The 25,719-nt window shown below is 42.6% G+C and overlaps 2 protein-coding genes across 2 annotated transcripts; both read left to right on the plus strand.

Annotated features, from left to right (window-relative positions):
* Positions 1-7,101: 7,101 nt before the first annotated feature.
* LOC122684742 (zinc finger and SCAN domain-containing protein 30-like) lies at positions 7,102-8,990 on the plus strand. The gene is made up of 4 exons (XM_043889052.1): positions 7,102-7,107; positions 7,440-7,735; positions 8,004-8,148; positions 8,834-8,990. Exons 1-3 carry the CDS (start codon positions 7,102-7,104, stop codon positions 8,119-8,121), a joined length of 420 nt encoding a protein of 139 aa, XP_043744987.1. The 3' UTR covers positions 8,122-8,148; positions 8,834-8,990.
* LOC122684743 (zinc finger protein 180-like) lies at positions 8,699-9,702 on the plus strand. Its single transcript, XM_043889053.1, is given in 2 exon segments — positions 8,699-8,713; positions 8,989-9,702. Coding segments are annotated over 2 exon segments (729 nt in total).
* The last annotated feature ends 16,017 nt before the right edge of the window (positions 9,703-25,719 follow it).

Raw genomic sequence — 25,719 nt, forward strand, 5'->3', positions numbered from 1 at the left:
TTTATTATTATTATTATTATTTTAGCCATGTCACTCAGCAAAGTCAAGGACCTTTAGTTCCTTCTCAAGGGCCATCGATATTCTGAGCCATCTCTTGTGAGATGTTTTATAGACACTGAAAGCCCTACCAGGTGGAAGACGTTAAGTAAGTGATGACCAGGCTGTCGCCATGACATAAGCTGCCACAATTCTGAGAATTTGCCTCAAGGAAATGGAAACAAACTGACCCTGGAAGAACCATACCTAAAACCATCAAGATGATGCTGGTCAGACACCAGTGACCAATTTCAAGATCACTGGGCTGACTCTGCTGTTTCTGCCTGTAGCCCCCTCCCTCTGTCTATAAAAGCTCTTACTCCCTGCTTCTCAGGTGGGGAGCTGGCTTTTGGATAGATGGCCACCCTCCCCCTCAGTTGCCAGCATCTGAAATAAAGCAAATTTTCCTCTCCACCAAGCTGACCTTTTTATTGGCTTTTAGGCAGCAAGCAGCCAGATCCCACCTTCGGTAACATATCCACCACCCTCTGGAAATTGTAGTTCCACTGTAAGCAAATTGTTTCTTATTTCTACAGCTAAATTTCTTCATCTAACCCTTATAGAAATATGGCAGCTCATCTCTAACGCACCTGGTTAAGGAAAAAAGCAGGTATGTTCACAGATGGAAAGAGAGCCACACCGCTAAAATCTCCTAACCAGGTAGAAAGCAAATATTCTGGGATGAAGGACTGTTGTGATGAAGGCAAATAGGAGGTTGAGGAGTGACTGTCTCTAAATGTTACCATAAAGGGATTGCTCTCTTCCTTCACTGTGTTTATCAGTAGCTTATGAAATTTATAGGGAGTTTAATATATTTACACAGGAGAATCATTCAGATATAGAGTACATTTGATGTTTATTTTCACATAATGTCCAATGTCCATAATGTCACATTTTCACAAAATGTCCAACTTTGTGCTATATGATTATATGGTATTGATTAAAGCATCTCATTCAGCCTCACATTCAGTCTACCGAAAATAGCCCTCAAATGCCCACATGAGCACTGTCAAACCTACTCATAATGTTTTCTTAAAAAAAAAAAACTATTATCAGAGAAATGCAAATCAAAACCACAATGAGGTACCATTGCACACCAGTCAGGATGGCTGCTATCCAAAAGTCTACAAGCAATAAATGCTGGAGAGGGTGGGGAGAAAAGGGAACCCTCTTACACTGTTGGTGGGAATGCCAACTAGTACAGCCGCTATGGAGAACAGTGTGGAGATTTCTTAAAAAACTGGAAACAGAACTGCCATATGACCCAGCAATCCCACTTCTGGGCATACACACCGAGGAAACCAGATCTGAAAGAGACATGTGTACCCCAGTGTTCATCACAGCACTGTTTATAATAGCCAGGACATGGAAGCAACCTAGATGCCCATTGGCAGACGAATGGATAAGGAAGCTGTGGTACATATACACCATGGAGTATTACTCAACCATTAAGAAGAATTCATTTGAATCAGTTCTAATGAGATGGATGAAACTGGAGCCCATTATACAGAGTGAAGTAAGCCAGAAAGATAAAGAACATTACAGCATACTAACACATATATATGGAATTTAGAAAGATGGTAATGATAACCTTATATGCAAAGCAGAAAAAGAGACACAGATGTACAGAACAGACTTTTGGACTCTGTGGGAGAAGGCGAGGGTGGGATGTTTCGAGAGAACAGCATTGAAACATGTATATTATCTATAGTGAAACAGATCACCAGCCCAGGTTGAATGCATGAGACAAGTGCTCGGGCCTGGTGCACTGGGAAGACCCAGAGGGATTGGGTGGAGAGGGAGGTGGGAGGGGGGATCGGGATGGGGAATACGTGTAAATCCATGGCTGATTCATGTCAATGTTTGACAAAACCCACTACAATATTGTAAAGTAATTAGCCTCCAACTAATAAAAATAAACGAAAAATAAAATAAAACAAAAAAAAGAAAAACTTCTCCAATGATATAGTATGCACCTTTGTCAAGCTATCATTCAACAAATACCAGCCTCCCAAATGTTTCCTAAATCTGCCTCCATCCTCTCCCCCTCTGCATTCGTTCATTCCTTCATCAGTTACAGCCTGGATCCTTGCAATAGCTTCAGAGCTGCTCACAGTATCTTGAGCTTGGTCTCCCCACAAACCATCCTTCACATTGCCATCAGAGAGTTCTACCTGAAATGCAGATATGTGTGAGTCACCCGCTCAAGACCCTGCTTAAAATTTTACCTGGCCTGTCAAGTCTTTAAAAACTACAGCTCTTCTGACTTCTTCATCTGCATCCTCAGTCGTCACTCACACCTTAACATCCTTCAATCCAACAAATTCTGCTTAGGGGATTTCCGTGGTGGTCAAGAGGCTAAGACTCCATGCTCCCAATGCAGGAGGCCCAGGTTCAATCCCTTCTCCTTAATTAATCTATCAGTTCCTAAAGAGAAAGAATCTATATCTTTAAGAAAAAAAGAATGTACATAAGTGTATAATTGAGTCATTTTAGTATAACATTTTAAAGCAACTGTACCTCAATAAAAAAATAAAAAGAGTCTGTATCTTACATTTGAAGTCCCAGTGTTCACCATGCATCTGGTATATAGTTAGATGCTTGCTCTACTGGGACATTGTTTCTGTTCAATTCTTTCCACCCTACCCCCAAATGTTAAAAAAACAAAAGGCAAAAACAACAACAAAAAACCCTATCAAGTAAACTATTATCAGCAATCTTTTACATTTGCTCCTTTTTATAAAAAAAAGTTTAGCTTCTTGGATGTGACTATTTAGTAGAATCTTAGCTGATGAACTCACAGCTGACTTCCTGCCAAATCATATGGTTTTTCAGTTTCTTATTCTCCTTGCAGCTTTTGACTGCTGTTCATTTTCTCCTTAAACCACCTTCTAAGACTTCACACCATTGCCAAGCACTGCCTTGAGGAATTAATTCAGAGTCCCCATTGCCTTGAGTTATTTAACCTATGCTCCACCACAATAAAGACATCCCCTTGTACACTTTTGGGTTGTCTTTCTATTTATGTTAGCAGTTATCTCAGCAAAAATCTTATCCCCTGAAATAACCCTGGAGAAACAGGAATTTCTTCCAAAACACAATTCTTCAAATTTAATACCACAGTAGGTTAATTAAAATGTAAGTTTCACAAATTCCTTGGCAGTCCAGTGGTTAGGACTCTGTGCTCTCACTGCCGAGGACCTAGGTTTGATCCTTAGTCAGGGAACTAAGATCCTGCAAGCTCCATGGAGCAGCAAAGAAAAAAAAAAAGTAAATTTCTCCCTAACCCCCCTAGATTTGGTATAGACTGAGTAAACCAGCTTTCTGTCTCATCACTTCAGACTCCAGTACTAATATATCTTTCTATTTTCTTTTTATTGGCAGAACCAATGCCTCCTGTGGATCTTAGTTCCCTGACCAGGGATTGAACCCAGGCCCTCGGCAGTGAAAGCCCAGCGTCCCAGCCACAGGACTGCTACAGAACTCTCAGGTTTGTTTACTGTAATTGCTGTATTCCTCATACCAAAAGGGTTTTTCCCCTTGTTTTTGTCATTTATTTTCAAACATTGCTGCCCTCTCTCTAATTCCCCACTTCCTTCTACAAGTATATCTCCAAGAGTCCCTACAGCAAGTGGGTGGAAGACTGAGCCAATGTGTGGGACTATTGCCTTGTAGCTCATTTAGCCTGAAATTTATTTTTAAATTTACTCAAGATTATCTGAGGAAATATATGCATATATATTGATGCCAAAATATGTATGTGCCTGAACGGGTTCTCACCTTTCAAAGGCCATTGAGTTCTCTTGTCAAAGTGCTACCCGGTGAGGCAGGGAATACGACTTTATTCGGAGAGCCAGCGGACCGAGAAGATGGCAAATCAATGTCTCAAAACAACCATCTTGTTGAGGTCTGGATGCCAGGTTCTTTTATAGATCAGAGATTGGAGGAGGTGAGGAAACAAAGGTAATGAAAAGGCTATTAGTCTTGCAAATATTTCCCAGAAGGCAAGTGTCAGGCAGGGGATGTGTGAATTTCTTCTTTCCTACCACCTACAGGTGGACAGGGTTCTGAACAAAGGCCCTTTAGTGTAACAGTTTGGCAGAGGGGCTATATTTTCCCCCCTCCCCCCCCGAGGAAGGCCATTATGTATGATTATAATAACAACTGCAAGGAAAAGCAAGTCAAACAAATAATTCCAACATGGAGTCAGAATTTGTTCTTCTCTGCGATCAAAAGCCTGGGGGAGGGTGGTAGGGTCAATCAAACCCATTCCTTACCAGGATACTTTGGAGAAGGGCATGGCAACCCAATTCAGTATTCTTGACTGGAGAATCGCATGGACAGAGGACCCTGGCGGGGCTATAGTCCATAGGATCGCAAAGAGTGGGACACTACTGAAGCGACTTAGCACGAACGTACCATGATACTTAGAGCGCAGCCAACCTCAGGGGCGCATCTGGCATTACAGAAAGTTGTGCATAGGGGTGGAATGCACAGGAGTCTCCTCCGTGACCTTGGCCAAGTAACAGAAACTATAAAATGGGAATAACCCTACTGGGTTATTGAAGAGCAAAGGAAATGATGTAAGTAAAAGTACTCTAAGAAGTAATAATGCTGGTTTCTTTGAACTGGAGCCCCGAGCAGCTGGGTTCCCACCAGTTGGGCGTTTCGCTCTTCCCTCTCTGGAGGCGGGAGGCTGCGGCCTTGGCTCGTCTCCATGGCAACCACGCCGCATCCCAAGCCCCGCCCCCTGTCCACCCCGGGGACCGGAAGCAACCAGTCGGGCGCTTCCCAGGCTTCTCGCCCAAAACCCGGGGCAGTCCTTCCCAGGCCGGAGGTTAGAGTTGAGGTCTCTCCGCGCTTCGAGGGCTCGGGGAGAAGCGACGGTCACCCAGGGGGCGGGGAAAGGTCGCCCGCGGACCTTGACACCACCTCCAGGCAGTCCCCCCACCCTTCCCGCCCGTTCTAACCGATCACCCCCTCTTCATACCCTTCACAGCCCAGTATCCCCGGCTACCCCTTCTTCACGCCGCCCTTGCTTCCCCGGGGCCCCCACCGTCCCTGCACCTCCGGGCCTCTCACCGCGCGTCAGCGCCCCCCCTCCTCTTGTCCTCACCCAGCACCCCGGGGCGCCCGACCCCCGACCCCAAAGCTAGACCTCCTCGCATCACCCCCCGCGCGCTTACCCGCCCTCCCGCGCACCCCTTCCCCCCCAACTCCCCTCTTGTGACCTCACCGAGTCTGTCCTCCTCCGGCACAGGGGAGGAAGGTGTCCGGGGACCGTCGGGAGACGGTTCATTAGAGGAGATATTTCCAAGAGAGAGTCGGTCCCTTCAGAAAAGAACCCCCGGATCTGGGGCTCCGGGCGCAGCCTGCCCTCCAGAGACCGGGTTCATTAGGGACCCTCGCGCGATGATGAGGGTTTGGTCTCCTGGGTGGAAGTGAGAGCAACTGTGGATCTGGCACAGATTCGGCTCCTAGTGCGGGGAGACGCGGGGTGCGTCCCAGTGGCCACGCTTTCGACTTCCAGAGGATGCTTTAAGCTTAGGGCCTTCCCCTAGACGGCTCCTGACACGTGGCCTCTAACCCCTCCTGTCGCTCAGGTCTCGACCCGATTCTGTTCCGGCCTAGTACCATCTGTGTCTGCTGCTCCTCTTCCCTGGGACCGCGGGCACGGCCTCTGGACCGCGCAGCACTGCATGAAGTGTGGATGGCCTGAACCCAGACCCCAGCCCTGCTCCTTCGCTTGGTCTGTTACCTGCCTGAGCTTGCCCTGGCAGGTTCCTCATCTACCACGTGGAGATGAAAAGAACCTTACAGGTCTTTTGTGGGGATCTAAATACTGTTTTGTTGTTTAGTTGCTAAGTGGTTTCCGACTCTTTTGTGATCCCAAGAATTGTAGCCCACCAGGCTCCTCTGTCCATGGGATTTTCCCGGCCAGAATACTGGAATGGGTTGCCACTTCCTTCTCCAGGGGACCTTACCAACAGAGGATGGAACCCAGGTCTCCTGCATTGGTAGGGGGATTCTTTACCACCAAGTCACTGGGAATTTAAATGAGTTGGTATTTGTTAAGATTTATTAGAAGAGTGCTTGGCACCTAGTAAATTCTCTGTCATTGTTACCCTTTATGGTGGGGCATCTCACTGTGTAAGCTTGTATCATTTATTTGGTAACTTCCTTGTCTCTCTCCTGCTAGAGTATAAGCTTTATCTAGCCACACCACCTGCTTTGTTCAGGTGACTGCCATATCTTGAGTGCCTAGAAGTTTTTGGTGAAATGGGGAAAAAAATGGGAAAGAGAAAAAATAGGGGCACATATAACATTTCTAATTAGTCATCAGTTACTAGTGATACATATACCAAAATGCTACTGAGCAAAGTGTCTTCCCACCCCCTTCCTGCTAACAAGCTAGTGATACTTGGAGCAATTGTTGCTCCCCATACATCACTATGTTGCCGGTGACATTGTGATTTGATGCAGTGTTTTCTATAATTTATTTGATAATAAATTGCCAGATATTTTGCCGCTCTTCTTTTGACCCCAGTAAGTCAAATCCTTGGGACATCTTTAAAGGAAATAATTTGAAAATTAGCATGTTTTTTGGAAAATAGTCTATTTTTCTGAAAATGTGCTTCCCAGCATTGTTTATAATAGTAAAAATTAGAAATAATCTATAATACAGAGATTAAGTAAATTAGATATTACAGATGAGCAGTAGACATGAACATGAAAATATGGAAATACATTAAAATGGAGGAATATGCTTTTTTCCTCTGAATGATTCCTTTAATGCCAAAGCAATATTGTTTTAAAAGTTAGTAACATTGAAAAAAAAAATCCATGCAAAAGTAATCTCATGAGTCTATTCCTTAGTGCTCCTTGCAGCAGGCTAAAAATAATTAATTGGCCCTTTGAGCCTGTCCCAGAGTCATAAATTTCCTCAGGCTTCCCTTATTTCTCTTCTCTAGGAGTTCCTCTGCAACCCTGACTGATCTCTGATTGTAACGTGTAGTCAGCCTCCTGGGCATGATTATGATTTTCAGAATAAATTGCAAAGTATTCATGAAGGTGAATGCCTATGAGCCCTTTGATTCTCTTAAAGAAGGAAGTATTCTTTGAAAGTTGGCTTCTGTTAAGATTAAGGATACTTTTGGTACAATCTTAACATTTCTCATAACTGTGATGTTCTGAAAAGCATTTGTCTTGTTTCCACTTGTCTCTTGAATCATATTTATGGAATGTCCTTAAGGAGAATTTCACCTCCTTGAAGATTAAAGCCTAGTGGTCCCAAGCTACTCCCAGTCCAGATGTCTGCAAAATTGAGAGTCATCAAAACTCCTTCCACAAACTTCAGGGGACCCTGACTGCCTTGTGTTAATGAAGGCAGACCTGTAATATAGCCTCTGGCCACCACTAGAGCAGCTTCTCTGAGCTCAGAGGCCTTCCACCGGCGCTTCAGGCGGTTTGGCTACTCTGACTCCGCGGGGCCTCGGGAAGCCCTGAGCCAGCTCCACGAGCTTTGCTGTCAGTGGCTGAGGCCCGAGGTGCTCAGCAAGGAGCAAATCCTGGAGCTGCTGGTGCTGGAGCAGTTCCTGGCCATCCTGCCCGAGGAGCTGCAGGCCTTGTTCCAAGAGAACCGACCAGAGAGCAGAGAGGATGCCGTGGAGATGCTCGAGGAGATGGAGAAGCTGAACAGGTGAGAAGGCGGTGGTGGGAGTGAGGGGCGAGGTGCAGTCAGGAGCCCTGGCACATCATTGAGGGTCGCGCTCCCAAACTGTGCTCCACTCGGCACAACCCGCTGTATAGTGTGGAGAATGGACCCCCGGCTCTGCCCGAAATCAGGGTGTGCCTCTATTTTTTTCCTTCCCCTTTCCGGTGTCCCAAGATAGTTTCTTCTGTTATTTTATCCTCAAGTCCCAACCTGATTCCCTTCCTCAGCCTCAGTAATACCAAACTGTTTCTAGGTCTTTCTTGGACAAAATGAGGACATGCTCGCAAAGAAACTACCAACTTGTGAAATCCCTCAGGAGATACCATGTCACCAGCCCAGGCCCACAGAAAAGCAGCTGCGGTGGGCGTTGAAGAAGCTCTGCTCCTTCAGATGAAATGGTGAGGGAGGTAGTGGCCCCATCATGTGATTAATTTATCATTCTAACTTCTGTTTATTGATACTTGTACTAAATCTTGCTTATTGCTACCCACTACCATATTGAATTCTTCTCCTTTAGTTGCTCCTCTGTTCTCCAATAATTTCTTGTCTTTTAGGCCTCTCTTTTCTTCCAGACTTTCCTCAGTCTCTAAAGTATCTTTTTACCCCTACTCACCATTCTATCTTTTGCACAGAGCTTTTCATCTTATCATTGACTGCCTCATCAGTATGTAAACCTCTTTTGCCTTATGATGTTCTCAGTGTTTTCTGCCTTACCTTCTCCATCCTCTAAAATCTCAGGTGGCTCCCCAGTAAAGAATCCGCCTACCAATGCAGGAGATCTAAGAGACAGGGGTTCCACCCCTGGGCCGGGAAGATCCCATGGAGAAGGAAATGGCTACCCACTCCAGTAGCCTTGCCTGGGAAATCCCATGGAGAGAGGAGCCCGGTGGGCTGCAGTCCTTGGGGTCACAAAGAGTCAGATGTGACTGAGCACGCATGCATGGCGCCATGCTCTACATTGATGTTATATTGCAAACATGCTAGCTCAAAAATAATCTATGCTCCATTCAGATCATTCTATTTCCTTTTCCTTCCCTCTGAACAAAGAGATGATTACATTTTCTTGTCTGTGTACCATTTCAGATAGAGACACCAGAACTAAAAATGTGAAATCTGCTTTAAGGCAAAAGAATTCTTCAGACAAAGAACTGCATTACAGTTTCTAACACTCTTCAAGTGAATGCTCCCCAGAGTCTCACATTTAGAAGAACCTGTGAACAAGACACAAAGTTTGAAAGAAGACAGGGAAACTGTCCTTGAAAAAAACAACACAGTGTGATGAATGTGGCAAAGTCTTTAGTCAGAGTTTAGCCCTTAATCTACATCAGAGAATCTACACTGGAGAGAAACCTTATACATGTGAAGTGTGTGCAAAGTCTTTCAGCTGAAGTACAGTCCTGATTCAGCATCGAAGAATCCATACTGGGGAAAAACCCTTCAAATGTTATGAATGTGGGAAAGCCTTTAGTCAGAGCTCAGTCCTTAATCTACATCAGAGAACTTACAGTGGAGAGAAACATAATACATGTGAAGTGTGTGCAGAGTCTTTCAGCCAAAGTACAGTCCTGATTCAGCATCGAAGAATCCATACTGGGGAAAAACCCTTCAAATGTTATGAATGTGGGAAAGCCTTTAGTCAGAGCTCAGTCCTTAATCTACATCAGAGAACTTACAGTGGAGAGAAACATTATACATGTGAAGTGTGTGCAGAGTCTTTCAGCCAAAGTACAGTCCTGATTCAGCATCAAAGAATCCATACTGGGGAAAAACCCTTCAAATGTCATGAATGTGGGAATCCTTTAGTCAGAGCTCGAATCTTTTCAGACATAGGAAGAAACATGCTGGAGAAAAAATCCCATCTGTGTTGTGAGGGAATCGAAGCATTTATTGAGAAATTTTTCTCTGAGGGAGAAGGCACATGGCATCTATACTCCTTTAATATAAATCGGTAGTTTTGGTTGGCACCAGTTTCCTTTCAAAGGTTATTAAAGCCACAGGAGAGAATGTGGAATATTTTCTGCCAGCAATGTTTACTTCTCTGCTTTTCAGTACAGGGTCTATTCAGATGTTTGGGATTCTAAAGCTATAGAGTTCCATCCCTCAGTTCAGTTCATTCACTTAGTCATGTCTGACTTTTTGACTCCATGGACTACAGCATGCCATCACCTGTCCATCACCAACTCCTAGAGCTTGCTCAGATTCACATCCATCAAGCAGGTGACGCCATCCAACAATCTCATCCTCTATTCTCCCTTTCTCCCCCATCCCTAGTGCAGCTCTTGCAAAGATACTCTCAGACACATTCAACTGTCTACATTATTAACACAAACAATAAACTAGTATGTTCCTTTTTAGACAAGTACATTTTCCCTGTTGAGAAGGAATGTGTGAGTTGACATATAAATGGATGTTCTCCATTTCATTACTTGAACATTGGAGTTGTTAGACCAAAGATTAAATTAGTTTTTAAAAAAATTTTCCTGGGAATTTCCTGGCAGTCAATGGCTAGGATTCATGTTTTCAGTGCCATGGGCCTGGGTTCAATCCCTGATCAGGGAATTAAGATCCCAAAAGCCACACTGTGTGGCCAAAATATAAAATAAATGTCCTATTTTATTTTCTGTTTTTGAATTGCTCAGACACTCATGTCTGACTCTGCGACCCCATGGACTATAGCCAGCCAGGCTCGAGGAGACCAAAAAGAATATGTACCTCAAGACCTGTGCTGAAACGTCCAGGGTCATTGTTAGGAAGCAGGTGAGTGAAGGGACTTGAATCATCTCTTAAGAAAATTCACAAGAACTTACATACTGTTTTGTTTGCATGTTTAAAATTGAGGTATAGTTGATGTATAAAGAGCCTATATACTGTTTTTGATACTAAGGGGTGCTAATATGCTAATTTTTTTACCAAGTTTTTATCAATTTTATCAATTTTTTATCCAGTTTAGCCCAAGTCATATTAATTCTCTGGTTAGATAAACTAGCACCTCCTACTTATCAGGAGACCTATATAAGTGCAAGATAACTCAGTATCCACTGACACCCTTTAAGGATTTGTTATTCTAAGATAATTCACACCACTGGGGTCGAGAAGTTCTGATTATTTACAATGAAGAGAATGTAATCTTGCAAAGTCTATGGCCCAACCAAGTGAAGAAGGACACTTCCTTCAGAATACATGATTCGAAAAAAAAAATTGTGTAGAATTAAATATTTTTCTTGTGTAGAAAAAAATAATTATCTCCTTTAGAATTTATATTGGAAATATCTCAGTGAAAGTATTAAGATGGCGCTACATGTCTTCAGGGATTGGCATAACCATAATGAGTGTCCTAATAATGAACAGTTTTCTGTGTGTGCTTATATCAAGTTGATGATCACCTTAACATAAAAAAGAAAGATGAAGAAAAGACGGTCCAAACAAGGCTGATGTACACACCTGGAAATGGGAACCGTTAACAGCTGATGGCTCTCCTGCAGAGTTCTTCATGACCTCTGTTCTGGCCTGAATCAGCTGTGAAGGTGTTTCAAGCATCACAGGACAACCTTTTCTGGGTCTTTCTCATCATTCTTAGTAAGATGAGTTTCTAGACAATTTATCATGTTGTAAGACCTTGGATTTTGATGCTCTTGTACAAATGAGGAAATCACTAAAGTTTAATTTAAAGAGTCCATTGAGATATACCACATTTAATTCAATCAGAGTCTCTTGTTTAAATGACAGATATGTTTTTTAAATTATTATTCTGACAGTATATAACATAATGTCCCCCTTTCCAGGGATTCTTGATAGAATTCTATATGTATTACAAGAATACATGGACTGAGACTTCCCTGATGGTCCAGTGGTTAAGAATCCACCTTCCAATGCAGAGGATGTGGGTTTAATCCCTGGCTGGGGAGCTACCAGGACCCCACATGCCACATGCTGCCAGGGCAACAGCCCATGTGCCACAACTAGGACCCAACACAGCCAAATGTAAACAAATAGATTTTTAAAAAAATACGTGGATTGTTGTGTCTCCCATGGTGCCACAGTTACCAACTATGGAGACAACCATGAAAAGAGACAACCTTCTCCCTTTGGAAGAAGGGAAGAGAGGGCCCATGGGGAACTTCTTTGTTCCTCATGAAGTATAAACATTTCATTATCAGAAAATCCAGCCATGTTTAGTGCTTGGAGTAACTCTGGAAACAAATGTGGGAGTATGTGCTCTGCTTAGTTAGAATATTGATAAATAAGATTAGTAAGGGGAGAGGTGAATATACATTTTGATTTTAGAATTTTGTTAGTGGTCATACTTTGTAGCTCTAGTAAATATGCATAAATACTGAGTTTGTATATTTTCATTTATTAAAAACATAGGAATCTTTTTATTTGGGTCTCATGCTTTTTGTAATTAAAGAGAGGAACATGCCATCTATTAAAGCAGCAAAAGATATATGTGTTGTGAATTACCGCTTAATTATAGAAAGAGTTTTTTGTGAATAGTACTCATAGAAAGTACTCATAGTGCTTATAGAGTACTATGTGAATAAAAGGACAGAATCTAAATCAGGTATTCTGAGGGAAGTGTACTTCTTCACTTGGTTATGCCATAGGCTTTGCAAGATTACATTCTTTTCACTGTGAATAATCTGAACTATTCCACCAGAAAAGTGAAGTGAATCATATCCTCTTAGAATAATGAATCTTTAAAGGGTGTCACTGGGTTCTTTGAGTTATCTTGCTCCTATACAGGTCTCCTAATAAGTAGGAGGTACTAGTTTATCTAACCAGAGAATTAATATGACTTGAGCTAAATTTGATTTAAAAAATTATTAGCATCCCCATCAAATTAATTCCCACAGATAGTAAGCACTCCAAAATGAAATTGGATGTTTTTAGAATTAATTTCACTTCATTTGAGCCTTCATTATTATCTATAATCCTATGTTCCCCCTTCTCCTCTCTAGTTCTCTTCAGCGACCAGGTCAGATGTTTGCCACTACCCTTGAAACTTCTTGTATCAGGAATGCTGAATACAAAATCCAGCAAATCCTTTGGTGGCTTAAACAAATTAGACTCCCCAACCAGATATCTGGAGGCAGGTTGCTGCTGGCTGTCAATCAGCAGCTGAACAATGACTTCTCTGGCTGCTGTCTCTGCACTTTGGGCCTTTGCTTCATACTTACTTTCTCAGATAAGAGGGAGTGCTGTCCCAGCTCTGGAATGGCATCTGGGGTCAAGTCAGGGAGAAAGAGGAAAGGGGGCTCCAGCCATGGCCATCTCCATTACTAGAAAAAAATTAGCTTTCTAAGAAGCCCCAACAAACTTCCACATATGCTCCCCTGTTGCAAGTATGTCTGGTAAAGCAAGTGTTTTCAACCCCTAGGGTTGAAGCTCCAATACTTCGGCCAACTGATGCAAAGAGGCAACTCACTGGAAAAGACCCAGGTGCTGGGAAAAGATTGAAGGCAGGAGGAGAAGGGGACTATAGGGGAAGAGATGGTTGGATGGCATCACCGACTCAGTGGACATGAGTTTGAGCAAGTTCTGGGAGTTGATGATGGACGGGGAAACCTGGCGATTGCTGTAGTCCATGGGTAGCAAAGAGTCGGACATGACTGAGCAACTGACCAACTATAAGCAGGAAGATAGCACAGTAGCTGGGGGTTGGGAACCAACTGTGTTGAAACAGTGTATGCCATACTCCTCCTTGGCCACTTAACTTTTCCTGAGCACATGGCTATGATTTTGCCTCCTTCACTACAAACAACAACAACAAAAAACAATCAGAAGCCCATCAAGGTTGTCAGCTTAGTTGCATCTCCCCCATCATTTCCTCTCCCCTTTTTTCAGAATGAAAGAGGGGTGGCGGCTCTCTTTTCTGGTCCCTCACCTTTCCTCCTCACCTCTGAAGGATGTTGGCTGCCGTCAGTCATTTTCTCTTATTTCTTCATCCTTTTGGCTGCCGTCAGTCATTTTCTCTTATTTCCTCATCCTTTTTCCTCCCTTCTGGATCCACCTCTTCAACACTGAAAACATGCTGAATGAACTCTATATTCTTCTAGTGTATTCTTAAAAAGTCAAGACTGTGGCTAATCCCTGAGTGACAGGGAGCAAAACGGCCTTTAGTTTTGTCTCCTTCATGTGCCTTCATCTCTTTCAGCCACAGTGATCTTTTTAAAATATAAATTTATGTCCCTTTTTTGCCTATAACACAAGCATCCCATTGCTTTATTATAAAGTCAGAACTCCTAAACAAAGTGTTTGAGGCTTGTCATGATCTGACTACTGCTTATCATTTCTGCTTTCTCTCTCTTGTTACTACGTCTTTAATTCTCTATGCCAAATATTTAAAAAATTTATTTATTTATTTTAATTGGAGGCTAATTACTTTACAATATTGTAGTGGTTTTTGCCATACATTGACATAAATCAGCCACGGGTATACATGTGTCCCCCATCCTGAACCCCCTCTCCCACCTCCCTCCCATCCCATCCCTCAGGGTCATCCCAGTGCACCAGCCCTGATCACCCTGTCTCATGCATCGAACCTGGACTGGTGATCTATTTCACATATAATAATATACATGTTTCAATGCTATTCTCTCAAATCATCTCACCCTCGCCTTCTCCCACAGAGTCCAAAAGTCTGTTCTTTACATCTGTGTTTCTTTTGCTGTCTCGCATATAGGGTCATCATTACCATCTTTCTAAATTCCATATATATGCGTTAATATACTATACTGGTGTTTTTCTTTCTGGCTTACTTCACTCTGTATAATAGGCTCCAGTTTCATCCACCTCATTAGAACTGACTCAAATGCATTCTTTTTAATGGCTGAGTAATATTCCATTGTGTATATGTACCACAGCTTTCTTATCCATTTGTCTGCTGATGGACATCTAGGTTGCTTCCATGTCCGAGCTATTATAAACAGTGCTGCGATGAACATTGGGGTACACGTGTCTCTTTCAATTCTGGTTTCCTTGGTGTGTATGCCCAGCAGTGGGATTGCTGGGTTGTATGCCAAACACATTTTGGATTAGAAGTCTTTCTCCTACCTCTGGGCCTTTGTATGTATTCCTTTTAAACTCTTATCCAGCCTCTACACTTTATCTAACTCCTGTATGTTCTTCAGATTTTAGCTCAGATGCCACTTCCTCCAGGAAGCTGTGACACCTTAACAGTTGGTTGGGATCACCCCCACACCCTTCTGTTGATTCCATAGCAATCTGTTCTCACTCTGGCATCACATTTATCACATGAAATAAAGTATTTTTAAAATACTGAAATGCACTCAAGGGCTTCCCTGGTGGTCTGGTGGCTAAGAATCCACCTGCCAATGCAGGGGACACAGATTCAACTGGGGCTCTGGGAAGACCCCACATGCTGTGGAGCAACTAAGCCCTTGTGCCACAATTGCTAAGCCCGCGCTTTAGAGCCTGCAGACCACAACTAATGAGCCCACACACCACAGCTGAGGCCCGAACGCCTGGAGGCCACGCTCTGCAAACAGAGAAGCCACCGCCGTAAGAAGCCCATGCACCCCAACTAGAGAGTAGCTCCCGCTTTCTGCAACTAGAGAAAGCCTGCAAGCAGCAAGAAAGACCCAACACAGCCAAAGATAAATAAATCTTTTTTTTTTTAATGTACTCAGCCATAAAAAAAAGAACAGCAATGCCATTTGCAGCAACACGGATAGACCCAGAGATTGTCATACTGACTGAAGTCAGAGAAAAACAAGCATACAATATCACTTACATGTAGAATCTAAACAAATGGTACAAATAAACTTATTTACAAAACAGAAAGAGTCACAGCTGTAGAAAACAAACATGGTAGCTGGGGAGATTGGGAGACATATACACTTTACTGTATAAATAATAAATTAATGTATAAATGTATAAATTAATAAACCATAAGTAATGAGGGCCTACTGTATAGCACAGCGAACTCTACTCAATACTCTGCAATGACCTATATGGGAAAAGAACCTAAAAAGGAGTAGATATATGTATATGTATAACTGACTCACTTCGCTGTCCACCTGGAACTAACACAACATTGTAAATCAACTACACACCAATAAAATATTTTAAAGTAAAATAAAATATCAAACTGTAAGTAAATCCCAAGGCAGAGGAGAGTGAATGATACTTTGAGAAGAAAGTCGTGAGACAGCAAAAAAAAGAAAAACTAAAAGCCCTCCTGATCCTGGGAATGGTGAGACAAAGAGGTCAGACACAGATGTTGTTTCACCTCTGCAGAAGTGCTGGAGGGGGCTGGGAGAGAGCTTGAAAGGGGAGGAAGCTGGGCTTGTCACTGAGTACATTAGGAAAACAATTGCCCAACAGACTTCCAGATGGCGAAGAAGGGTAGAGGGAGAAATGGCCATGATAGGGAGTTGAATTTAAAATAGACTGAATAATTTAATTCAACTCTTGAACCATCACACTCCCTACCCAGTGGGGTGGGGATCCAGGAAGCAAAAACATCAGCTATAAAAGATAAGCTCCATTTTTTTTTTTTTTTTGCAATGTGATAGCCTTTTATCCACTAAATGGATACTATATCTACTCCTGTATTGACTTCACTATTTTACGTTTCTTGAGAACATGAGGTACTTCATTCACTGGTGTTTCTCAAGTGTCAGACAGAATGCATGGCCCATAATAGAAACTCAAATATTTGTGGAATGAAAATATTTGAAAATCATATATCTGATAAAGGATTAATATCCAGAATGTATGAAGAACTCCTACAACTCAACAAAAAAAGAAAATAACCAAACAACCCATTTAAAAAGTGGGCAAAAGACATGAATAGACACTTTTGCAAAGAAGATATATAAATTACCAATAAGAATTGGAAAAAATGTTCTGTATCACTTATCTTTTGGGAAACGCGAATCAAAGCCTCAATGAGATACCACCTCATATCCATCATGATGGCTGATCAAAAATACAAAAAAATAACAAGTGTTGGCAAAGATGTAGAGAAATTGGAACCCTGGTGGATTGCTGATGGGAATGTAAACTGGTAGAGCCACTGTGGAAAACAGCTTAATGTTTCCTCAAAAAGCTAAACATAGAATTACCTATGATCTGGCAATTCCACTCCTAATATAGACCCAAAAGAGTTGAAAGCATGGACTCAAACAGACACTTGTACACCTATGTTCATAGCAGCATCATTCACAATAGCCAAAAGGGGGAAGCAACCCAAGTGTTCGTCAGTAAATCAACAGATAAGCAAAAGCATGCTATATGCATACAATGGAATATTATTTAGCCTTAAAAAGCAATGAAATTATGACACAGGTATCCCCCACTTTTCAAAAGTTCACTTTACACTACTTCGCTTTTACAAAAGACCTACATCAGTACAGGTTTCTCCCGCTATCTGAAAGAAGAGTGCTCCTCTGAAAACTTCCATAGGCTGAAACGGTGTAAAGCAAAGAAGTGGTTACCTTAGACACAGTTCAAAGTTACAGTGGCTTGATGCTGAGATGCTGAGGGTAGTTCTCCGGGGAGGAGCTTCCCAGTGCCACTCACGCTGCTTGGGCTGCTTGAGGCAAAGGAAACATTGAAGGCTATCATTGCCTTTTTCCTTGAAAGTAAAAATCCTCCTCAGATTTATTTCAATTAGTAAAAACAAGTACGGGTAGCCTCTGTGTTTTGAAAGTTCACTTTATGGCACTTCACTTTTATGAAAGACCTACGTTACTACCTGTTCCCTGGTGGCTGGTAAAGAATTTGCCTGCCATGTGGGAGACTTGGGTTTGATCCCTGGGGTGGGAAGATCTCCTGGAGAAGGGAAAGGCTACCCACTCCAGTATTCTGGCCTGGAGAATTCCATGGACTGTATAGTCCATGGGGTCACAAAGAGTCATGACTGACTTTTACTCACATGGAGACAACATGCATCCTGAAGAGCAAGACTGGCACTGCCAAACCCCGTCCCTGGAACTACACTCAGCATCTCAGAATCAAGCTGCCAGAGACTTAACTATGTCTGTAAACATCTGTGCTTTATCTTGATTTAGCTCATGTATCCCTGGTGGCTCAGTAGTAGAGAATCTGCCTGCAATGCAGGAGACCCGGCTTCAATCCCTGGATGGGGAAGATCCCCTGGAGAAGGGAATGGCTACCCACTTCAGTATTTTTTCCTGGAGAATTGCATGGACAGAGGAGCCTGGTGGGCTATAGCCTATGGGGTCAGTCGCTCAATGTGTGACTGAGCACAGTATACCAAATCAGCTTCCAAAAGATTTCACGGAAGCTCCCTGCTTTGGGGTAGTGGAAGAAATTTGTACATGCTGCAACAGTGCTGAACCTTGAAAACACAGTGAATGAAATAAGCCTGATAAATAAAGATGAATATTGTATGATTTTATTTATATGAGGTATCTAGAATAGGCAAATTCATAGAATACTGATTACCAGGACTGGGGGAAAGAGGATTGCGGAGTTTTTAATGGGTACAGAGTTTCAGTTCAGGGTGATGAAAAAGTTCTGGAAATGGATAACTGTCACAATTGTACAGCATTAGGAATGTATTTAATGCCACTGAACTACACACTTCAGTTCAGTTCAGTCACTCAGTCGTGTCCGACACTTTGTGACCCCATGAACTGCAGCATGCCAGGCCTCCCTGTCCATCACCAACTCCCGGAGTTCACCCAAACCCATGTCCATCAAGTTGGTGATGCGATCCAACCATCACATCCTCTGTCATCCCCTTCTCTTCCTGCCCTCAATCTTTCCCAGCATCAGGGTCTCTTCAAATGAGTCAGCTCTTCGCATCAGGTGGCCAAAGTATTGGAGTTTCAGCTTCAACATCAGTCCTTCCAATGAACACCCAGGACTGATCTCCTTTAGGATGGACTGGATGGATCTCTTTGTAGTCTAAGGGACTCTCAAGAGTCTTCTCCAACACCACAGTCCCAAAGCACCAATTCTTCAGCGCTCAGCTTTCTCTATAGTCCAACTCTCACATCCATACATGACCACTGGAAAAACCATAGCCTTAACTAGATGGACCTTTGTTGGAAAAGTAATGTCTCTGCTTTTTAATATGCTATCTAGGTTGGTCATAACTTTCCTTCCAAGGAGTAAGTGTCTTTTAATTTCATGGATGCAATCACCATCTGCAGTGATTTTGGAGCCCAGAAAAATAAAGTCAGCCACTGTTTCCACTATTTCCCCATCTATCTGCCATGAAGTGATGGGACCAGATGCCATGATCTTAGTTTTCTGAATGTGGAACTTTAAGCCAACTTTTTCACTCTCCTCTTTCACTTTCGTCAAGAGGCTCTTTAGTTCTTCTTCACTTTCTGCCATAAGGGTGGTGTCATCTGCATATCTGAGGTTATTGATATTTCTCCCTGCAATCTTGATTCCAGCTTGTGCTTCTTCCAGCCCAGTGTTTCTCATGATGTACTCTGCATATATGTTAAATAAGCAGGGTGACAATATACAGCCTTGATGTAGCCCTTTTCCTATTTGGAACCAGTCTGTTGTTCCATGTCCAGTTTTAACTGTTGCTTCCTGACCTGCATACAGGTTTCTCAAGAGGCAGGTCAGGTGGTCTGGTATTCCCATCTCTTTCAGAATTTTCCACAGTTTATTGTGATCCACACAGTCAAAGGCTTTGGCATAGTCAATAAAGGAGAAATAGATATTTTTCTGGAACTCTCTTGCTTTTTCGATGATCCAGCGGATGTTGGCAATTTGATCTCTGGTTCCTCTGCCTTTTTGAAGTCCAGCTTGAACATCTGGAAGTTCACGGTTCACATATTGTTGAAGCCTGGCTTGGAGAATTTTGAGCATCACTTTGTTAGTGTGTGAGATGAGTGCAATTGTGAAATAGTTTGAGCATTCTTTGGTATTGCCTTTCTTTGGGATTGGAATGAAAACTGACCTTTTCCAGTCCTGTGGCCACTGCAGAGTTTTCCAAATTTGCTGGCATATTGAGTGCAGCACTTTCACAGCATCATCTTTCAGGATTTGAAATAGCTCAACTGGAATTCCATCACCTCCACTAGCTTTGTTCATAGTGATGCTTCCTAAGGCCCACTTGACTTCACATTCCAGGATGTCTGGCTCTAGGTGAGTGATCACATCATCATGATTATCTGGGTCGTGAAGATCTTTTTTGTACAGCTCTTCTGTGGATTCTTGCCAAGTCTTCTTAATATCTTCTGCTTCTGTCAGGTCCCTACCATTTCTGTCCTTTATTGAGCCCATCTTTGCATGAGATGTTCCCTTGGTATCTCTAATTTTCTTGAAGAGATTTCTAGTCTTTCCCATTCTATTGTTTTCCTCTATTTCTTTGCATTGATCACTGAGGAAGGCTTTCTTATCTCTCCTTGCTGTTCTTTGGAACTCTGCATTCAAATGGGCATATCTTTCCTTTTCTCCTTTGCTTTTCACTTCCTGTCTTTTCACAGCTATTTGTAAGACCTCCTCAGACAGCCATTTTGCTTTTCTGCATTTCTTTTTCTTGGGGCTGGTCTGCGGCTGCAACAGCGCACGGGCATAGCCGAGAGGAGCTACCCTGCGTCTGAGGTAAGGAGCAGCGGCTGCGCTTTGCTGGAGCAGCCGTGAACAGCAACCCCGCGTCCAAGGTAAGAGAAACCCAGGAAAGACGGTAGGCACTGAGAGAGGGGATCAGGGGCAGACAGACTACAGTCATGGACAACTAGCCAATATGATCACATGGACCACAGCCTTGTTTAACTCAATGAAACTAAGCCATGCCGTATGGGACCACCCAAGATGGACGGGTCATGATGGAGAGGTCTGACAGAATGTGGTCCACTGGAGAAGGGAATGGCAAACCACTTCAGTATTCTTGCCTTGAGAACCCCATGAACAGTATGAAAAGGCAAAAAGATAGGACACTGAAAGATGAACTCCCCAGGTTGGTAGGTGCCCAATATGCTACTGGAGATCAGTGGAGAAATAGCTCCAGAAAGAATGAAGGGAACTATACACTTAAAAATGGTTAAAATGGTAAACTTCATGTTTATTTTACCACAAGAACACTGGAGGAAACAAAAGGTAAAAGACTTTTCTATAATTCTGCCCTAATAACACTTATATTCTATCAAAAAGAAAAAGAAGAAGAAACACTACAGATTGTTGAAAAGCAGATGATCTGGAAGATAAAATTCAGACAAGTGTTTAGTGAAGGGACTGACAAAGAATCTTCTCTTTGCCACTAACACTTAGGACAGGCCATGATGAGACTGTTCCAGCAGTCCTAGATTTGGTTTTACATTTTTTGGCCACTCTGTGCAGCATGTGGGATCCTAGTTCCCCTGACCAGGGATTGAACCTGTGCCCCGGCATTGGAAGTGCAGAGCCCTGACCACTGGAGCACCAGGGAAGTCCCAGTCCTAGAAGATCTGAATGGATTGTATAAGCAATGAATCCTGGATGTCTAGTAAATAATATTGTTTTATAATTTCTATCTTGGATTCAATATGCTTCCTTTTATAAAGCTATATGCTAAATAACTCTAATTACTGTTATATGCTAATTATTTGGTTTCCTAGGTGGCTCAGTGGGTAAAGAATCTGCCGGCAATGCAGGAGATGCAGGAGACACGGGTCCAATCCCTGGGTCAGGAAGATCCCGTGATGGAGGGCATGGCAACCCACTCCAGTATTCTTGCCTGGAGAATCCCACAGATAGAGGAGCCTGGTGGGCTACAGTCCACAGGGTCGAAAAGAGTTGGACATGACTGAAGTGATTGAGCACATACTAATTATTTACTTTATTGATTCCTGACATTTTAACCTCATGGGTATGTCTTATTATCTGCATCTCTTAATCTTACTCAAGTTTGAATTAAAGGCTAAGATTAACTTGTTTGTCTTCAGATGGAGGGCTGATTTTATTCGAAGTCTACAATGACATGGGGTGGCAGATAAAATAAGGAACTCTACTGTCTGAGCTAATGATCAGCTGGATAGCCGTCTGCCGTCTTTTCCTATACAGCTCTGCCGGCTCCAGTCTACTGAAGAAGGACTTGTCAGGATTGTAGGTAGAATATCTCCAGTTGGACATGTAAGTGAGGCCACAAAAGAACTGAATTAGTCCATTAAATGTTGCTTTTGATTCATTGGCTTTTAGCAGTCTTGCAACAAAGGTGGTTTTACTGTTTGATTTCTTGATAGTCATTCAACCACAAATGACCAGTTTAGGCCAATAATAATAATTCCACTCCACCTGCAAGTGATTTTGATTTTGTTGTTGTTGTTCAGTCCCCAAGTTGTCCAACTCTTTTTGACCCAATGGACTGTAGCCCACCAAGCTCCTCTGTCCCTGGGATTTCCCAGGCAAGAATACTGGAGTGGGTTGCCATTTCCTTCGTCAGGGGATCTTCCCAATCCAGGGGTCGAACCTGCATCTCTTGCATTGGCAGGTGAATTCTTTACCACTGAGCTACCAGGGAAGCCCAGTTTTGATTTAGGCACTGGCATATCACTCAATTTAGGCCAGTGAGACATTAGGGAAAGCCTGCTGCCTGGCCTCTGGAAAAGTTTGCTTTCTTCTAAAAAAGAGACATAAAAAAGAGGTGATACTTTTCAGTCTCTAGATGTTCTTGTGACTGGTTATGATAGCAGGCAGTGTTGCAAGAGCTGGAAGGCGCAGCTGACCCAGGTGGAGTGAGCAACTAAGAATACTACAGACAAGCGGGACTGAAGCCCTCAGGTGCCACTTTTCATATTTTTCATTTAAAACCAAAATAAGTGGAAGAGAGAGAATGATAAAAGTAAAAAACAGAGGCTCTGGTGCTAGGCAAGATGGAGTAAGCATAGTCCAACCCTGTCTCTTTCCAAAGAGAGTCCCACAGTTGTCCAGTCGCTCAGTCGTGTCTGACTCTTTGCTACCCCCTGGACTATATAGCACACCAGGCTCCTCTGTCCTCCACTATCTGCCAGAGTTTACTTAAATTCAAGTCCACTGAGTCAGTGATACTATCTAACCATCTCATCCTCTGCCACCCCTTTATCCTTTTGCCTTCAGTCTTCCCGAGCATCAGGGTCTTTTCTAATGAGCTGGCTCTTCCCATCAGGTGGCCAAAGTCCGAGAGAATCCTGGACAAAGATCACAGAGTAGCTCCCTGAGGACTCCTCAAAGTGGATAATAGAAAGCAGACTGGGGAAGAAGACTAGAATTTCAGGTTCCACTGAATTTACCCTTTTTTTCTTTTTGGTGTCACCTGGCCAAGACTCAAAGGAAGCCTGAAACCCACAAGTGCCCACAGAGAAGCCCAAGAGATGGAAAAGGGGTTCTTAAGGGTCAGAGAGCATAAGGGAAGTTCCGTATCTTTTTTCTTCGTTCAATTCCTCTCCCTAGACAGTGGAGGGACAGCAGCACAGCAATGACAGAGGGCATGGGGCAAGCACTTTAAGAGAGAGGGAAACACTTCATTCTGCTCAGAGGAGCTTTGCTCCCAGAAGCTTGGTGCCAATCCCCACTGCTTTTATTTATTTTTAAAGTATTTATCTATTTGACTGTACTGAGTCTCGGTTGTGGCACATAGGATCTTCTATCTTCTTTGGGACATGTGGAGTCTTTAGTTGCAGCATGCAAACTCTTAGCTGTGGCACAAGGGATCTAGCTCCCTGACCAGGGGTCAAACCCAGGCCCCCTGCATTGAGAGCTTGGAGACTTAGCCACTGGACCACCAGGGAAGTCCCAAGGAATAAAATTTTATTTTATTTATTTATTTTTTTTAGTATTATTGCCTCTAACATTTATTGAGGTCTTTACAATTTATAGAACCTTTTTAAAAATATGTTATCTTCCTACATTCTTACTACTGTTGATTTAAAAAATATTAGATTGTTGAATAAGTTCATTCAGGTTTTTTCATAAGCTGTAAGAGAAAAGCCTAAATGAACATTTTTGCCAACCCAATATATTAATCCAATTTTATGGAAGAACATTTTAGTGATGTTATAGCCATGCTTTCTGGGAAACAAACTCACTCAGAAGGAATAAAATTTTAAAATGGATAAATTGGAGTTCATCAAAATTAGACATTTTCCTCTGTCAAACACTCTATTAAAAGAATATAGAGAGATAGAATTTTCAATCATGATTTCCCAGATTCATTCTTTATGTACCAAATGTTGGTTTTAGCTCAATATTTCTTTTAATTTAAAAAATTCAGTTTATTCAAACTAAAAAAATCATATATATTAGCTCCAGCTGCTATAACAAAATATCATACAGTCGTGGCTTAAATAACAAATTTGTTCTTACAGTTCTGAAATTTGGAAAGTCCAAGGTAAAGGTGTCAGCTAATTTGGTTCCCTGTCACCCTGCTTATTTAACTTATATGCAGAGTACATCATGCAAAATGCCAGGCCGGATGAGGCACAAGCCGGGATCAAGGTTGATGGGAGAAATATCAATAACCTCAGATATGCAGAAGATACCACCCTTATGGTAGAAAGTGAAGAGGAACTAAAGAGCCTCCTGATGAAAGTGAAAGAGGAGAGTGAAAAAGTTGGCTTAAAACTCAACATTCAGAAAACTAAAATCATAGAATCTGGTCCCATCACTTCATGGCAAATGGATGGAAAAACAATGAAAACAGTGACAGACTTCATTATCTTAGGCTCCAAAATCACTGCAGATGGTGACTGCAGCCATGAAATTAAAAGATGCCTGCTCCTTGGAAGAAAAGCTATGACAAACCTAGACAGCACATTAAAAAGCAGAGACATTCCTTTGCCGACAAAGGTCCACCTAGTCAAAGCTATGGTTTTTCCAGTAGTCATGTATGGATGTGAGAGTTGGACTATAAAGAAAGCTAAGTGCTGAAGAATTGATGCTTTTAAACTGAGGTGTTGGAGAAGACTCTTGAGAGTCCCCCGGACTGTAAGGAGATCCAACCAGTCCATCCTAAAGGAAATCAGTCCTTAATATTAATTTGAAGGACTGATGTTGAAGCTGAAACTCCAATACTTTGGCTACCTGATGCAAAGAACTGACTCATTGGAAAAGCCCCTGATGCTGGGAATGACTGAAGGCAGGAGGAGAAGGGGATGACAGAGGATGAGATAGTTGGATGGCATCACCAACTTGATGGACATTAGTTTGAGCAAGCTCCAGGAGTTGGTGATGGACAAGGGAGGCCTGGCATGCTGCAGTCTATGGGGTTGCAAAGAGCCGAACATGACTGAGAGACTGAACTGAACTGAATTTGGTTCCCAGGTGGGGGGCTCTCTTCCTGGCTTGCAGATGGCCATCGTTATCCCTTGTCCTCACACGGTAGAGAAAGAGAGGAAGCAGCTCTGTGTGTCTCTTTTATAAGGGAACGAATCCCACTCTCATGACCGTATATAAACTTAATTACCTCCCAAAGTGCCCAGCTTCAAATAGTATTACACTGTGAGTTAGGGCCTCAGCTAGTGAGTTTGGGAAGTGGGCACAAACTTTCAGTCCATAAAATTATATGACCCAGCGATTCCACTTCTAGATATTTACTCCAGAGAGATAAAAACTTATGATCACAAAGCCTGTCCATTAATATTTATAGTGTGCACTTGTGTTAGTCACTCAGTCGTATCCAACTTTTTTGCAACTCCATGGACTGTAACCCCATGCAACCCCAGGCTCCTCTGTCTATGGAATTCTCCAGGCAAGAATATTGGAGTGGGTAGCCATTCCCTTCTCCAGGGGATCTTCCTGACCCAGGGATCAAAGCCAGGTCTCCTGCCTTGCAGGCAGATTCTTTACCATCTGAGCTACCAGGGAAACTCTATTTAAAATTGCCCAAATCTGGAATTAACCCAAAAGTCCTTCAATGCTAACTGGATACACAAACGATACCTACAGTAAAATCCTACTTAGCAATAGGCAGCAATAAAATGAAATGAACAGTTGAGACATGTAACAACAACATAGATGAATCTCAAAGTTAATATACTTAATGAAAGTTACGTAAAAGG

This window comes from Cervus elaphus, chromosome 27 (genome assembly GCF_910594005.1).
Source record: "Cervus elaphus chromosome 27, mCerEla1.1, whole genome shotgun sequence".
In the NCBI taxonomy this organism is placed as follows: domain Eukaryota; kingdom Metazoa; phylum Chordata; class Mammalia; order Artiodactyla; family Cervidae; genus Cervus; species Cervus elaphus.